At 47.8% G+C, this 18,391-nt stretch overlaps 1 protein-coding gene across 1 annotated transcript in view; it reads left to right on the top strand.

The window, feature by feature from the left end:
- Positions 1 to 18,391, top strand: part of LOC144824916 (thiosulfate sulfurtransferase-like) — a 62,249-nt gene that overhangs the window by 40,707 nt on the left and 3,151 nt on the right. The window contains exon 2 of the mRNA XM_078683881.1: positions 12,325 to 18,319. Coding sequence (XP_078540007.1) covers positions 12,325 to 12,623 — 299 coding nt within the window. The 3' untranslated portion in view covers positions 12,624 to 18,319. The remainder of the gene's footprint in view (positions 1 to 12,324; positions 18,320 to 18,391) is intronic.

Below are 18,391 nucleotides of genomic sequence, written 5' to 3'. Positions count from 1 at the left end.
CCATCACCGTTTTTTAGCTCACTGCACCATCCCAGTTCAGAACCTGGCTATATGCAAATTAGTCTGTCCCTGGCCCAGTGCATCATGGGAACAGGGCAGACCAAACTACCAAACCAATTCTTCACTGGAAAGGAAACAAGCTTCCGGGGACCGGTTTCTGGCATTACAGCCGTCTTCGGCCCGGCTTTCTTGAATCCTGATGGTGTAATGAGCAAGGGACTCACGTCTGAGCATACCCTTCCACACTCATGGTGGCCAAAATAATTACAAAAAGGGGGTGGTGATGGACAGAGTATCTGAGTTAATCAGAACACTCCTACCCAGTCAACAGATCAGGGATTGATCCATCACCGTTTTTTAGCTCACTGCACCATCCCAGTTCAGAACCTGGCTCTATGCAAATTAGTCTGTCCCTGGCCCAGTGCATCATGGGAACAGGGCAGACCAAACTACCAAGCCAATTCTTCACTGGAAAGGAAACAAGCTTCCGGGGACCGGTTTCTGGCATTACAGCCGTCTTCGGCCCGGATTGCTTGAATCCTGATGGTGCAATGAGCAAGGGACTCACGTCTGAGCATACTCTTCCACACTCATGGTGGCCAAAATAATTACAAAAAGGGGGTGGTGATGGACAGAGTATCTGAGTTAATCAGAACACTCCTACCCAGTCAACAGATCAGGGATTGATCCATCACCGTTTTTTAGCTCACTGCACCATCCCAGTTCAGAACCTGGCTATATGCAAATTAGTCTGTCCCTGGCCCAGTGCATCATGGGAACAGGGCAGACCAAACTACCAAGCCAATTCTTCACTGGAAAGGAAACAAGCTTCCGGGGACCGGTTTCTGGCATTACAGCCGTCTTCGGCCCGGCTTGCTTGAATCCTGATGGTGCAATGAGCAAGGGACTCACGTCTGAGCATACCCTTCCACACTCATGGTGGCCAAAATAATTACAAAAAGGGGGTGGTGATGGACAGAGTATCTGAGTTAATCAGAACACTCCTACCCAGTCAACAGATCAGGGATTGATCCATCACCGTTTTTTAGCTCACTGCACCATCCCAGTTCAGAACCTGGCTATATGCAAATTAGTCTGTCCCTGGCCCAGTGCATCATGGGAACAGGGCAGACCAAACTACCAAGCCAATTCTTCACTGGAAAGGAAACAAGCTTCCGGGGACCGGTTTCTGGCATTACAGCCGTCTTCGGCCCGGCTTGCTTGAATCCTGATGGTGCAATGAGCAAGGGACTCACGTCTGAGCATACCCTTCCACACTCATGGTGGCCAAAATAATTACAAAAAGGGGGTGGTGATGGACAGAGTATCTGAGTTAATCAGAACACTCCTACCCAGTCAACAGATCAGGGATTGATCCATCACCGTTTTTTAGCTCACTGCACCATCCCAGTTCAGAACCTGGCTATATGCAAATTAGTCTGTCCCTGGCCCAGTGCATCATGGGAACAGGGCAGACCAAACTACCAAGCCAATTCTTCACTGGAAAGGAAACAAGCTTCCGGGGACCGGTTTCTGGCATTACAGCCGTCTTCGGCCCGGCTTGCTTGAATCCTGATGGTGCAATGAGCAAGGGACTCACGTCTGAGCATACCCTTCCACACTCATGGTGGCCAAAATAATTACAAAAAGGGGGTGGTGATGGACAGAGTATCTGAGTTAATCAGAACACTCCTACCCAGTCAACAGATCAGGGATTTATCCATCACCGTTTTTTAGCTCACTGCACCATCCCAGTTCAGAACCTGGCTATATGCAAATTAGTCTGTCCCTGGCCCAGTGCATCATGGGAACAGGGCAGACCAAACTACCAAGCCAATTCTTCACTGGAAAGGAAACAAGCTTCCGGGGACCGGTTTCTGGCATTACAGCCGTCTTCGGCCCGGCTTGCTTGAATCCTGATGGTGCAATGAGCAAGGGACTCACGTCTGAGCATACCCTTCCACACTCATGGTGGCCAAAATAATTACAAAAAGGGGGTGGTGATGGACAGAGTATCTGAGTTAATCAGAACACTCCTACCCAGTCAACAGATCAGGGATTGATCCATCACCGTTTTTTAGCTCACTGCACCATCCCAGTTCAGAACCTGGCTATATGCAAATTAGTCTGTCCCTGGCCCAGTGCATCATGGGAACAGGGCAGACCAAACTACCAAGCCAATTCTTCACTGGAAAGGAAACAAGCTTCCGGGGACCGGTTTCTGGCATTACAGCCGTCTTCGGCCCGGCTTGCTTGAATCCTGATGGTGCAATGAGCAAGGGACTCACGTCTGAGCATACCCTTCCACACTCATGGTGGCCAAAATAATTACAAAAAGGGGGTGGTGATGGACAGAGTATCTGAGTTAATCAGAACACTCCTACCCAGTCAACAGATCAGGGATTGATCCATCACCGTTTTTTAGCTCACTGCACCATCCCAGTTCAGAACCTGGCTATATGCAAATTAGTCTGTCCCTGGCCCAGTGCATCATGGGAACAGGGCAGACCAAACTACCAAGCCAATTCTTCACTGGAAAGGAAACAAGCTTCCGGGGACCGGTTTCTGGCATTACAGCCGTCTTCGGCCCGGCTTGCTTGAATCCTGATGGTGCAATGAGCAAGGGACTCACGTCTGAGCATACCCTTCCACACTCATGGTGGCCAAAATAATTACAAAAAGGGGGTGGTGATGGACAGAGTATCTGAGTTAATCAGAACACTCCTACCCAGTCAACAGATCAGGGATTGATCCATCACCGTTTTTTAGCTCACTGCACCATCCCAGTTCAGAACCTGGCTATATGCAAATTAGTCTGTCCCTGGCCCAGTGCATCATGGGAACAGGGCAGACCAAACTACCAAGCCAATTCTTCACTGGAAAGGAAACAAGCTTCCGGGGACCGGTTTCTGGCATTACAGCCGTCTTCGGCCCGGCTTGCTTGAATCCTGATGGTGCAATGAGCAAGGGACTCACGTCTGAGCATACCCTTCCACACTCATGGTGGCCAAAATAATTACAAAAAGGGGGTGGTGATGGACAGAGTATCTGAGTTAATCAGAACACTCCTACCCAGTCAACAGATCAGGGATTGATCCATCACCGTTTTTTAGCTCACTGCACCATCCCAGTTCAGAACCTGGCTATATGCAAATTAGTCTGTCCCTGGCCCAGTGCATCATGGGAACAGGGCAGACCAAACTACCAAGCCAATTCTTCACTGGAAAGGAAACAAGCTTCCGGGGACCGGTTTCTGGCATTACAGCCGTCTTCGGCCCGGCTTGCTTGAATCCTGATGGTGCAATGAGCAAGGGACTCACGTCTGAGCATACCCTTCCACACTCATGGTGGCCAAAATAATTACAAAAAGGGGGTGGTGATGGACAGAGTATCTGAGTTAATCAGAACACTCCTACCCAGTCAACAGATCAGGGATTGATCCATCACCGTTTTTTAGCTCACTGCACCATCCCAGTTCAGAACCTGGCTATATGCAAATTAGTCTGTCCCTGGCCCAGTGCATCATGGGAACAGGGCAGACCAAACTACCAAGCCAATTCTTCACTGGAAAGGAAACAAGCTACCGGGGACCGGTTTCTGGCATTACAGCCGTCTTCGGCCCGGCTTGCTTGAATCCTGATGGTGCAATGAGCAAGGGACTCACGTCTGAGCATACCCTTCCACACTCATGGTGGCCAAAATAATTACAAAAAGGGGGGTGGTGATGGACAGAGTATCTGAGTTAATCAGAACACTCCTACCCAGTCAACAGATCAGGGATTGATCCATCACCGTTTTTTAGCTCACTGCACCATCCCAGTTCAGAACCTGGCTATATGCAAATTAGTCTGTCCCTGGCCCAGTGCATCATGGGAACAGGGCAGACCAAACTACCAAGCCAATTCTTCACTGGAAAGGAAACAAGCTTCCGGGGACCGGTTTCTGGCATTACAGCCGTCTTCGGCCCGGCTTGCTTGAATCCTGATGGTGCAATGAGCAAGGGACTCACGTCTGAGCATACCCTTCCACACTCATGGTGGCCAAAATAATTACAAAAAGGGGGTGGTGATGGACAGAGTATCTGAGTTAATCAGAACACTCCTACCCAGTCAACAGATCAGGGATTGATCCATCACCGTTTTTTAGCTCACTGCACCATCCCAGTTCAGAACCTGGCTATATGCAAATTAGTCTGTCCCTGGCCCAGTGCATCATGGGAACAGGGCAGACCAAACTACCAAGCCAATTCTTCACTGGAAAGGAAACAAGCTTCCGGGGACCGGTTTCTGGCATTACAGCCGTCTTCGGCCCGGCTTGCTTGAATCCTGATGGTGCAATGAGCAAGGGACTCACGTCTGAGCATACCCTTCCACACTCATGGTGGCCAAAATAATTACAAAAAGGGGGTGGTGATGGACAAAGTATCTGAGTTAATCAGAACACTCCTACCCAGTCAACAGATCAGGGATTGATCCATCACCGTTTTTTAGCTCACTGCACCATCCCAGTTCAGAACCTGGCTATATGCAAATTAGTCTGTCCCTGGCCCAGTGCATCATGGGAACAGGGCAGACCAAACTACCAAGCCAATTCTTCACTGGAAAGGAAACAAGCTTCCGGGGACCGGTTTCTGGCATTACAGCCGTCTTCGGCCCGGCTTGCTTGAATCCTGATGGTGCAATGAGCAAGGGACTCACGTCTGAGCATACCCTTCCACACTCATGGTGGCCAAAATAATTACAAAAAGGGGGTGGTGATGGACAGAGTATCTGAGTTAATCAGAACACTCCTACCCAGTCAACAGATCAGGGATTGATCCATCACCGTTTTTTAGCTCACTGCACCATCCCAGTTCAGAACCTGGCTATATGCAAATTAGTCTGTCCCTGGCCCAGTGCATCATGGGAACAGGGCAGACCAAACTACCAAGCCAATTCTTCACTGGAAAGGAAACAAGCTTCCGGGGACCGGTTTCTGGCATTACAGCCGTCTTCGGCCCGGCTTGCTTGAATCCTGATGGTGCAATGAGCAAGGGACTCACGTCTGAGCATACCCTTCCACACTCATGGTGGCCAAAATAATTACAAAAAGGGGGTGGTGATGGACAGAGTATCTGAGTTAATCAGAACACTCCTACCCAGTCAACAGATCAGGGATTGATCCATCACCGTTTTTTAGCTCACTGCACCATCCCAGTTCAGAACCTGGCTATATGCAAATTAGTCTGTCCCTGGCCCAGTGCATCATGGGAACAGGGCAGACCAAACTACCAAGCCAATTCTTCACTGGAAAGGAAACAAGCTTCCGGGGACCGGTTTCTGGCATTACAGCCGTCTTCGGCCCGGCTTGCTTGAATCCTGATGGTGCAATGAGCAAGGGACTCACGTCTGAGCATACCCTTCCACACTCATGGTGGCCAAAATAATTACAAAAAGGGGGTGGTGATGGACAGAGTATCTGAGTTAATCAGAACACTCCTACCCAGTCAACAGATCAGGGATTGATCCATCACCGTTTTTTAGCTCACTGCACCATCCCAGTTCAGAACCTGGCTATATGCAAATTAGTCTGTCCCTGGCCCAGTGCATCATGGGAACAGGGCAGACCAAACTACCAAGCCAATTCTTCACTGGAAAGGAAACAAGCTTCCGGGGACCGGTTTCTGGCATTACAGCCGTCTTCGGCCCGGCTTGCTTGAATCCTGATGGTGCAATGAGCAAGGGACTCACGTCTGAGCATACCCTTCCACACTCATGGTGGCCAAAATAATTACAAAAAGGGGGTGGTGATGGACAGAGTATCTGAGTTAATCAGAACACTCCTACCCAGTCAACAGATCAGGGATTGATCCATCACCGTTTTTTAGCTCACTGCACCATCCCAGTTCAGAACCTGGCTATATGCAAATTAGTCTGTCCCTGGCCCAGTGCATCATGGGAACAGGGCAGACCAAACTACCAAGCCAATTCTTCACTGGAAAGGAAACAAGCTTCCGGGGACCGGTTTCTGGCATTACAGCCGTCTTCGGCCCGGCTTGCTTGAATCCTGATGGTGCAATGAGCAAGGGACTCACGTCTGAGCATACCCTTCCACACTCATGGTGGCCAAAATAATTACAAAAAGGGGGTGGTGATGGACAGAGTATCTGAGTTAATCAGAACACTCCTACCCAGTCAACAGATCAGGGATTGATCCATCACCGTTTTTTAGCTCACTGCACCATCCCAGTTCAGAACCTGGCTATATGCAAATTAGTCTGTCCCTGGCCCAGTGCATCATGGGAACAGGGCAGACCAAACTACCAAGCCAATTCTTCACTGGAAAGGAAACAAGCTTCCGGGGACCGGTTTCTGGCATTACAGCCGTCTTCGGCCCGGCTTGCTTGAATCCTGATGGTGCAATGAGCAAGGGACTCACGTCTGAGCATACCCTTCCACACTCATGGTGGCCAAAATAATTACAAAAAGGGGGTGGTGATGGACAGAGTATCTGAGTTAATCAGAACACTCCTACCCAGTCAACAGATCAGGGATTGATCCATCACCGTTTTTTAGCTCACTGCACCATCCCAGTTCAGAACCTGGCTATATGCAAATTAGTCTGTCCCTGGCCCAGTGCATCATGGGAACAGGGCAGACCAAACTACCAAGCCAATTCTTCACTGGAAAGGAAACAAGCTACCGGGGACCGGTTTCTGGCATTACAGCCGTCTTCGGCCCGGCTTGCTTGAATCCTGATGGTGCAATGAGCAAGGGACTCACGTCTGAGCATACCCTTCCACACTCATGGTGGCCAAAATAATTACAAAAAGGGGGGTGGTGATGGACAGAGTATCTGAGTTAATCAGAACACTCCTACCCAGTCAACAGATCAGGGATTGATCCATCACCGTTTTTTAGCTCACTGCACCATCCCAGTTCAGAACCTGGCTATATGCAAATTAGTCTGTCCCTGGCCCAGTGCATCATGGGAACAGGGCAGACCAAACTACCAAGCCAATTCTTCACTGGAAAGGAAACAAGCTTCCGGGGACCGGTTTCTGGCATTACAGCCGTCTTCGGCCCGGCTTGCTTGAATCCTGATGGTGCAATGAGCAAGGGACTCACGTCTGAGCATACCCTTCCACACTCATGGTGGCCAAAATAATTACAAAAAGGGGGTGGTGATGGACAGAGTATCTGAGTTAATCAGAACACTCCTACCCAGTCAACAGATCAGGGATTGATCCATCACCGTTTTTTAGCTCACTGCACCATCCCAGTTCAGAACCTGGCTATATGCAAATTAGTCTGTCCCTGGCCCAGTGCATCATGGGAACAGGGCAGACCAAACTACCAAGCCAATTCTTCACTGGAAAGGAAACAAGCTTCCGGGGACCGGTTTCTGGCATTACAGCCGTCTTCGGCCCGGCTTGCTTGAATCCTGATGGTGCAATGAGCAAGGGACTCACGTCTGAGCATACCCTTCCACACTCATGGTGGCCAAAATAATTACAAAAAGGGGGTGGTGATGGACAAAGTATCTGAGTTAATCAGAACACTCCTACCCAGTCAACAGATCAGGGATTGATCCATCACCGTTTTTTAGCTCACTGCACCATCCCAGTTCAGAACCTGGCTATATGCAAATTAGTCTGTCCCTGGCCCAGTGCATCATGGGAACAGGGCAGACCAAAATACCAAGCCAATTCTTCACTGGAAAGGAAACAAGCTTCCGGGGACCGGTTTCTGGCATTACAGCCGTCTTCGGCCCGGCTTGCTTGAATCCTGATGGTGCAATGAGCAAGGGACTCACGTCTGAGCATACCCTTCCACACTCATGGTGGCCAAAATAATTACAAAAAGGGGGTGGTGATGGACAGAGTATCTGAGTTAATCAGAACACTCCTACCCAGTCAACAGATCAGGGATTGATCCATCACCGTTTTTTAGCTCACTGCACCATCCCAGTTCAGAACCTGGCTATATGCAAATTAGTCTGTCCCTGGCCCAGTGCATCATGGGAACAGGGCAGACCAAACTACCAAGCCAATTCTTCACTGGAAAGGAAACAAGCTTCCGGGGACCGGTTTCTGGCATTACAGCCGTCTTCGGCCCGGCTTGCTTGAATCCTGATGGTGCAATGAGCAAGGGACTCACGTCTGAGCATACCCTTCCACACTCATGGTGGCCAAAATAATTACAAAAAGGGGGTGGTGATGGACAGAGTATCTGAGTTAATCAGAACACTCCTACCCAGTCAACAGATCAGGGATTGATCCATCACCGTTTTTTAGCTCACTGCACCATCCCAGTTCAGAACCTGGCTATATGCAAATTAGTCTGTCCCTGGCCCAGTGCATCATGGGAACAGGGCAGACCAAACTACCAAGCCAATTCTTCACTGGAAAGGAAACAAGCTTCCGGGGACCGGTTTCTGGCATTACAGCCGTCTTCGGCCTGGCTTGCTTGAATCCTGATGGTGCAATGAGCAAGGGACTCACGTCTGAGCATACCCTTCCACACTCATGGTGGCCAAAATAATTACAAAAAGGGGGTGGTGATGGACAGAGTATCTGAGTTAATCAGAACACTCCTACCCAGTCAACAGATCAGGGATTGATCCATCACCGTTTTTTAGCTCACTGCACCATCCCAGTTCAGAACCTGGCTATATGCAAATTAGTCTGTCCCTGGCCCAGTGCATCATGGGAACAGGGCAGACCAAACTACCAAGCCAATTCTTCACTGGAAAGGAAACAAGCTTCCGGGGACCGGTTTCTGGCATTACAGCCGTCTTCGGCCCGGCTTGCTTGAATCCTGATGGTGCAATGAGCAAGGGACTCACGTCTGAGCATACCCTTCCACACTCATGGTGGCCAAAATAATTACAAAAAGGGGGTGGTGATGGACAGAGTATCTGAGTTAATCAGAACACTCCTACCCAGTCAACAGATCAGGGATTGATCCATCACCGTTTTTTAGCTCACTGCACCATCCCAGTTCAGAACCTGGCTATATGCAAATTAGTCTGTCCCTGGCCCAGTGCATCATGGGAACAGGGCAGACCAAACTACCAAGCCAATTCTTCACTGGAAAGGAAACAAGCTTCCGGGGACCGGTTTCTGGCATTACAGCCGTCTTCGGCCCGGCTTGCTTGAATCCTGATGGTGCAAACGGTGATGGATCAAGCCCTGATCTGTTGACTGGGTAGGAGTGTTCTGATTAACTCAGATACTCTGTCCATCACCACCCCCTTTTGAAATTATTTTGGCCACCACAAGTGTGGAAGGGTATGCTGAGACGTGAGTCCCTTGCTCACTGCACCATCAGGATTCAAGCAAGCCGGGCCGAAGACGGCTGTAATGCCAGAAACCGGTCCCCGGAAGCTTGTTTCCTTTCCAGTGAAGAATTGGCTTGGTAGTTTGGTCTGCCCTGTTCCCATGATGCACTGGGCCAGGGACAGACTAATTTGCATATAGCCAGGTTCTGAACTGGGATGGTGCAGTGAGCTAATAAACGGTGATGGATCAAGCCCTGATCTGTTGACTGGGTAGGAGTGTTCTGATTAACTCAGATACTCTGTCCATCACCACCCCCTTTTGAAATCATGTTAGGAAGTTTAGCACAATAATTGGAAGACTTTTTCAAATATAATGCATATGTATTAAGAATTTTTCAGTTTTAAGATAATACTGAGAATTTTAGTACTTATTTATTGACATAGTTGAAGATCTTATAGTGGATCTTTGTTGCTTGTCTCAGGATGAAAAGTAAGTTAGACTCTACCAATGATGCGAACGTTCCTTAGATTATCAAAATTACCTTTATTTAAATTAGCAATCTTTTCCATTGCATTTCTTAATTTTATTTGTTTCTCTTCTTATTACCTATAATATCAATAAACACATATTGTATTCAAATGCAATGTCATGTTTCTGTTAAAAAATATACATTCCACTAATGTTTCCTATTAAGGACGTTTAATATGTTACTGGTAGGTCTATTATTTTTAAAATTAAGAGGTACAATAATGACATGAACCTCTTTATAAATAGACATTATCCACTGATATGGGAGAACTCTCCAGTGAAGGACTGTTTGCCTTCCGTGTATCTGATGTTGGGCCAGTATTATGCCCCAGTGCATGTTGGTAGTTCAAACTTTTCCCTTGTTTTACCTCTATCAGTTTATTTTTGGTGTTCTGTAGAGCACTAAATGTTATCTCTCAGTTAATGAAGAGTGGTAGCCTTCCAGGAAACCATAATGTATGGAAATTGGGATGAACACTAGACTGCTCTCAGGTCTCTCACAGGAGAGTTTGGGGACTATTTCCCAACCTGTTGTCAAGGTGGTGAGCGCTCTGTCTGTTTTTTCCTGATTACAAAGATTGGGAGTGGTTAGTAGCAACCAAAATTACCAGGATTTGTCTCTATGTTAAACTAGGCACTTTTCCACTTTGAACAGACTGGTAAATGCATTGTCATGCCTCTCCTACCGAAGTCATACGGAATACATGCCTTGGAAGGTGAAAAGGCCTCCCACTCTGGTGTAGATTCCATTGGTGCAGCAGGTGCTGCGGCGCCTGGAACCAAAGGCCTTAGGGGCCTACTGACCACTGTCAATCAGTTAAACTTTATTTCAGTTAAAAATAACCATAAAAGTTCACATAAAACATCATAAAATAAGACAAGAGAAAAATGAATAAATGTCCACACATGATCAAATTCAAGCTGTTGTCTTAATACAAACACATGGATTACATAACACTCCTATTAGACAGCAAAAACCTCATGAGTGGGTCCGCTTTGCTCACCAAGAGCAACTGAGAAATCTTAGAGGTTATAAAAAAATATATATGTTAGAAACAGACTATATATATAGCATAGAGAAATTTAGTCTCAAGTGCAATCAGATAAGATAGTTTAAATACAATCATTAAAAATACAATATCGGGCAACAAAATAAATATACATTTAAAAATTGACCACTGATTATTGCTGTATTTCATGGTTGGGAGGGGGGAGCATTTCTTTCCTTGCAATAGGGCCCATGACACACTGGCTGTGCCACAGCTCCCAAAGCCCATAGCAGAAACCTTTTCCACAGTATTTGGATTCTACACGACAAAGACCTGATATCTCTCTTTGAATATCTAATTAATTAATGGCTCAAGAACATTAAACAGAACTACTGCAATCATATAATCTTTAGCAATACCTGTATTTAGTCATTCTTATAAAGTTGTATTTTATTGTGTTATATTGAAAGAAGAGAGGGCTTAGGACCCTATCCTTGGTAAACCCCCCACCTCCTAGTCCTCAAAGTCTGATAGAGATATTTGCTGGATGGGATTGGGGCTTCTCTACTTTGTCCTTTTGTACCTTTGAGTGTGAAGCATTCAACATTAAGTCTTCTAGCAGCTTTAGGATCCTAAGGAACACACTAAGGAGATGGGTGTATGACTGCCGAAGAAGAGGACCTACTCAGGTTGGATAATAGGCCCATTGAAAAACCCTTGACCCAGAACTGCTGAAGGCCGGAATGTAATTGGACAGCTACCCTTTTGGGCGCCCTCCAAAGCCATTCTTACTGACATCCCCTCTTTTGGGTTTGCCATATCAAGCATGGTGGCACACCCAGAACAGGTTGAGACATATCCCCAACTTGCAGGGAGAAAAACCCTAGTGAACAGGAGACGTTAGTTATGGTGGATCTTTGGAAGTGTGTCTTTTGGAAATGACACAAGTAGCCAGATACATTTCTTTATTCGGGTAAATACTTAACCATAAAAGATACATAAAACATAATATTAAACCAAAAACCAATACATAAAATCTTAATTCATTATACAAAATTATTAAAAACATACAAAACCATGTAACAATAAATAGTGAATAAAGACTGCTTCAGCTGCCCACATAGTAACAAAAGGAACAGTATACAGGTATTGCCATGTGTCACCATGACCATTTTCCTCCCAAAATGTCTCCGGAGAAAATATCTGCCTAGCCAATGGATGAACCTAAATAAGATGGAATGAGGTAGCTGTGCAGGTAGAGAAAATGTCTGTACTGCACCAGTTTTATGACAACCAAACTATAAATGACCCCCAATATGTTTAAACTTGTGCTTATTACACATCTAATGAATGGCTACCGATATGTTCCCTCTAATTGGTTTAAAAGGTTATATAGAAGGTATTCGGGTGTGGCTAATGTCATTCAGCTGAAAATGCCAATGCTCTGATATTGTCTAGGAATGAAGAAAATTGTCTGCATGATCAAATCTATCAAGCTTACTTTTGACATTCTCAAATCTCTGTGTTCTCCTTCTTTGAATCCAGGATTCAGGCATGGACACTTCACCGGTACTATCAACATACCGCTCCTGAACTTCTTCACTGATTCTGGCCATCAGAAGCAGGCTGAAGAGTTACAGAGGCTGTTTCTGGAGAAGAAAGTGGATCTGACCCAGCCCCTCGTGGCTACCTGCCACAGAGGTGTCACAGCTTGCAGCGTCGCCCTGGCTGCGCACACTTTAGGCAAGGAAGACGTGGCAGTTTACGATGGCTCCTGGAGTGAGTGGGTTACACGGGCCAATCCAGAGGACATTATTAGCGAGGGGACGAGGAACTCAGGATAAAAGGGGTGCATCCTGTGAAGTGGTAAAAAGCTTTAAAGCCCTGTCTTTGACCTATCTCTCCAACAGTCAACGGTGAAAGGGTGTCCCAGTGTGCATCTGCGGTACAGTGATTTTTTTGGAGCTGCAGAAAACAAGATATTTTTCCATTTGGAAGCTCCCTTTGAATTTTCGAAGTTATGTATTACAGTCTGGGGGCCTTGTGGCCATTTGTGGTGACGTCATAAGGTAACTGCCTGCTTTAATATGACTGTGTACTCATAAGAAACAAGTGCAGCCCAATATGTCCAAGCGAGCTTGGGTATAAAAGCAACAATTGAAGACAAGCATTCAATTGTAACTCATTTATGAAAACAATACAAGTACCCACGCTTCTGTGCAGAGTGAATCTATATACGCATATTGCTAATTCAACAAAAAATAATAATAATTAGAGACTTAGGGCCTTATTATGAGTCTGGCCGTCTCTGGCTCGCCCTATCCTGAATAGGGCGGTTAGGATTCTGGGACCACCGCACCCGCCAGGAAACGGCAATTCCCTGGTTGTTGTGCGGCAGTCCTGAACGAAGCATATTACGAGTTTCCTCCCCACCACGGTTGGCCCGGTGAACTCGCCATGAAAACTGTGTGGATGCACAAAATATGCCCCCCTGTATTCATGCACCCGAGGACCTGATGAAATGGACTACAGCAGTTCATGCCATGCAGGTACTGCCTTTGACATTCCCATTGCGGTGCCTATTTCATAGGCATCCCCTGGGAACTTCTGATCTGGCGAGTGCTTCATACACTGGTTTGGCATCGGGGAAGCAGGGCAGTCCTGCTACTGCACCTCCAAACTCGTAATGTGGCCCAAAATCTTTCTTTAGACTCGAGTAACAAATAACAACCAGTATTTCCATATTTCCTAGCCCAATTTCGATTCAGTCGTATCGAGGTTTATTTACAGATAAACAACTGAAATTTGTCATTTCAATTTCAAAAAAGTGACAAAGTGTGGAGATCTTAAGATGCACCCATGTGAAGATAACCAAAGAAAGAGCAAAGAAACTTATTAAAGGGGTCATTACAATGGTGGACAGACTTTAGTTTCGGGGAGTGGGACCACCTGCCTACAAGGCGGCTGTCCCACAGGGGGTATTACGATGCGGCGGCCACGGTGGCAGTCGCATCAGCTATATTTACCATTGTGGCGGGTGCTGCTAGCTGCAGCACCCACCACAATGTTAAAAATGCACTGTTTACATTTCCCTGCACTACATGGCAGGCACCATGCAGTGCCTGCCACGCGGTGCAGGGAAATGTAGGGGGGCACCATAGGTGCCCCCCAGTGCTCTTTTCCCTGGCCCAGGGATTAAGGTGTGCCCCTACAGGTCCCCAAATCCGTTTGCCGTCTGCTGTTTCGTGGCGGATTGTCCGCTGCGAAGTGGCTGGCGGAAAAGGGATATCATAATCCCGATGTTGGTGTCTGTTAGGCACCGCTGCCAGGCTGGCCAATGCAGCAGCTCTGACAGGTGGTCGAAAATGACTGCCAGTCAGAACTGTGGCAATCAGTCTTTCTGACCACCACATTTCCGCATGCCATAGTTATCTGGCGGGCGGAAAAACGCAGTAGGATGGCGGAGGGCCCGCCACCGGCATCCTGTCGGTGGTGGGCCTTCCGCCATCGCAATCAGGCCCAAAGTGAGCATAAAGTTGGTTTCATTAAAGAAATAGACAATCATTTTACAAATTATATATCACAAAGGATAATACACATTGTGTTGCACATCTATGGTAGAGGTCTATCTTTTATTATTTGTCGATGACGTTTCGACCCTCATAAAGGATACTGGATTCTCATCAGGCTAACCTGGGTGACTAACAAGGAGAAATTGATAAGTATTGAGAATGAAAGCAATAGGCGGAAAAAAAATCCATAATAAAAGAGTACATACTGTTTGTGTTTTGGAAAATGGTCACAATTTAGACACAGAACCGGGTGAGCATAGATCAAAAATCAGCCTAGAAGGAAAAAAGATTCAAGGGATATGTATATATTGTTTTTTAGATACAGGCGGCAGTAGATTAAGGAAGGTATGCCTTGCTGGGGAGGACTTATCATATTGAGCTCTCAAATGCAGGCCGGACAGAACTGTCCTGCATCAGAGGGAAAACTGCTTAGAGCGGCAGGAGTAATGAAGACTGCAACTCTGTGGCTGCAGTTCATTTTTTCTGCAATCACCATTGTCGTCTTCTTTTAAACAAAACAAATAGAAACTCTTCAAAGTAAGCGAAAAAATTTTAAGCTTAGCGCAACTCTACAAAAATTAACAGTGGCTCACCTCTTCCAAAATTGTAGACTACGTGGGAGCTGCTTAGTGCAATACTAATTGTCTACCCTGCTTCGAAGAAATTAATACACTGGGCATTTTCTAAACGGCTGGTCTGACAATTGTGTCATCCTTTGTAATTTCACCTGTTAATCAAGCAAACTCTGGCTCCCATCGCTTTGAAAACAGTACTCACTGTTGAAAAGGAAAACAAGAATAGAAAAATTAAGCATTTAACTGTTCCTCAGAAGCCCTTAATTACTGATCCGATCAAGTTCAGCCCATATCCCCGTTGCTCACTTCAGGGTCTCCACAGCGCAAAAGACTAGCAATGGGGCTGTTTTCCACACTTAGTCCTACGACAGCCTCACTCACAGCGAGAGAATTACTTGGGGCAACAGCCAAGTGCCCTACAACCCCATGCCTACACAGTCTATATGCCTGACCTTAGGATGGCCGTCCTGGCTTGTCCCCTGGAACTATTGCTATTGAGTGCATATCAACCCTACAGTAAGTCTTAGCTTCCCAGTAATTCCAGCATGACTGCTGCTACTTGACCTATGACGATGACCCCAGACTGAAACCTTGAACATTTTGCATAGCATGGAGCCGGATCAACATGGCCCATGCCCGGTGGAACTTTGGTGGAACTTTCGATGGACCTTTGATGTTGCCCCCTGGGCGGATACCAAAACTGTTTGTACTTACTTCGGTGCACGAGCAACCTTGGCCGATGCCAGGTGGAGCTGTCATATGCAGCTATAGAGGAGTCTGGCCCTGGTTTCACCCCCTTGGCCGTCACCTATCCAGCCGGTCATCTGACATTGTTTTCCTCGTTTCCCATTGGTGTTTCCTTCCCTCTCCCTCCCTCCGTGATTCTTTGATTTAATTGATGCAACTATGTAACCTGTAACTCGCTGATCCTCATGTAAAGCGCTCTGTTACCTCCGGATCTAGCCAGCGCTATATAAAACTCTTCAAATAAATAAATGACAAATAATATTAGAGAGGTCTGAAAAAACAAATAAATAAAAGTTGCATAGTGAACTGGGCCTTGTTAAATAAGTCTTATTTTGTACATCAATGGGATAGGCATTTGAAGCTCTTGTACCAGCGCTGCCTGTAAAACGCTCCTTCTGCATTTTTAACTTTTAAAATAATTAGCCTATCTTGTTTTGCGCCGAGCGATCGCGCTCTTTTATTTTACTTTGCCGCGCCGTTAGAGGGAACTGAGGGAGCTCTTACCCACACTTAAAGAGCTGCACACCCACATTTTGTGGGATAGAAGGGACTCGGGGGCACAGCACAAGCTTCGCGACGGTTTCGAGCGCCATTTTGGAGTGGGGAGAAGGTCCTTCCACACTGAGCGCCATCTTAGGTGAGGGAGAGACACTCGCCCTGCCAGGACCCACGTGACATCCCTGCAGGCCATTTAAGACGGCCGCTAGACAGGTGCGCAGCAACGGTGCGCAGCGGGTGCGCCGTAGGGGCGCCGGAGGTGCGCCAGAGGTAAGCCCGCTTGCGCCCGTTCGCGCAACGGACGCGCATAGGGCCGCCACCTCTGGCCACCCCCACTCTCCCCGCCTGCTCTATTCTCGGACGGAATTGCTGGCTTTGAGACCTTCCCATGCTCCGCCCTATGTTCCCCCGACACAGAGACTCTCTGACCCATTTCGGCCTCACTCTCTGTCGTGTGGTCTGCTTAATGTGCGGTCGCTTTGTAAGCACCACACGGAGATTGCCTTTTTGGTTGACTCATCTGGGCTGGACGTGTTGTTTTTAACAGAAACGTGGACTCGAGAGGATTGCCTAGTGGAACTAGGTTTGGCCTGTCCCCCGGGTTTCAAAATCATCCACACCCCTCGGCCGACGAATCGGGGCGGTGGAATTGGTATCATCTACCGCGAACAGTTGGACGTCTTCCAGCTTAAAATCAGCGAGGTCTCGGGCTTCGAACTAATGGGTTTTTCCTTCAGAAACCTGGAGAGAATACTGATTTCGGGGGTACTGTGCTACCGGCCGCCGGGCTCGGCCTCCTCTCTGCTAGAGTTCCTGGATTTAGTATATGATCTTTCAAACACCCACTCGAATTTGTTAGTCTTGGGTGACTTTAATCTATGGGAGGGGGGTCCTTTAGACGGTGCGTTTACTTCACTCTGTCAAGCCCTTGCTGACATCCAACTGCAGCAACTGGTCCGTTCTGCGACTCATAGGGGCGGTCATGTCTTGGACTTGATTTTCGCTGGAGCTCATTCGGCAGCGATTAATGACATCTTGGCCCAATGCTGGACCGACCACGCGCTCGTGGTCTTCTCCTTATGTTTAGGAGACCACTCCTCTGAGGCCGCCGGGGTGGGACTCTCGAAACTGGGCCGACCTTGGTCCCGATTGCTCAGCTTATCTCCTTTGCCCTCCTTAATAACTGCCAACTTCTGCCTGAGGAATTCAGTGGAAGAAAGTTACTCCTCCTTGTGTCAGTCCATCACCGACTCGCTTGACAAGACCGTGCCCCTTCGTAGGGCAAGAGTGAGGGTGAACCGGGCTTTCCCTTGGTATACGGAGGAGCTACGACATCTGAAGTTGAGCTGTAAATGGGCGGAGAGAGTGTGGAGAAGGGAGTATTCCTCCTCGGCTAAAGCCTTGTTTAGATTCGCATTGAGAGGTTATAAGGATCAGATCAAGCGGGCCAAGGCGACCTTTTTAGAAACTTCCCTGATGCAGGCGCCTAATAAATCCCAAGCCTTGTTCAAAATCGTCAAGGACCTGTCACATCCGGCTTGCGCGGCTAACTCGGTTCGTGCGTCACAGGATCTCTGCGACTCGTTGGCACTTGCCTTCGAGGAGAAGACCGCTAGGATCCTGGAGGGCTTAACACACCCCTTACCTGTGGCTTCTAGTCCGGGAGCTCCGGCTGACTTGATCAGTCGACCTAGGACAAGTATGGCTGACCCGGGTTTGGGAGCTCCGGGCAGATCGCCTAGTCGACCCCAGCCGACCGGCGTGGGAGCTCCGGTGGAGCGGCCCAGTCGACCCCAGACGGGCAGTGTGGTCCTTGATCTGGGAGCTCCGGGCAGCTCACCCAGTCGACCCCAGCCGATTGGTATGGGAGCTCCGGTGGATCTGTCCAGCCGACCCCAGACGGGTATCGTCGCCCTTGGTCCGGGAGCTCCGACAAGTACACCCAGTCGACCCCGGCTAAGTTCTTTCCCTTCCCCTTCCTTTGAGGAATTTTGTAAGGTTGCTCATTCGGTGTCCTCAGGGTCTCCGCTTGATCCGCTGCCCCCCAAGTTTTGAAAGGCCTTTCATGCAGAACTTTTTCGGCCTTTGTTCTCGATTTGCCTCCAATCTTTGGAATCGGCGGCGGTGCCAGAGTGCTGGAAGTTAGCAGTAGTGTCACCTCTGCTAAAAAAGTCAACCTTGGATCCGACCTGTCTCTCCAATTATAGGCCGATCTCCTTG

The sequence above is a fragment of the Lissotriton helveticus genome, chromosome 1_1, assembly GCF_964261635.1.
Source record: "Lissotriton helveticus chromosome 1_1, aLisHel1.1, whole genome shotgun sequence".
In the NCBI taxonomy this organism is placed as follows: Eukaryota; Metazoa; Chordata; class Amphibia; order Caudata; family Salamandridae; genus Lissotriton; species Lissotriton helveticus.
Note: the sequence above shows the minus strand (reverse complement) of the source record. Positions and strands in the feature narration are given on the sequence as shown.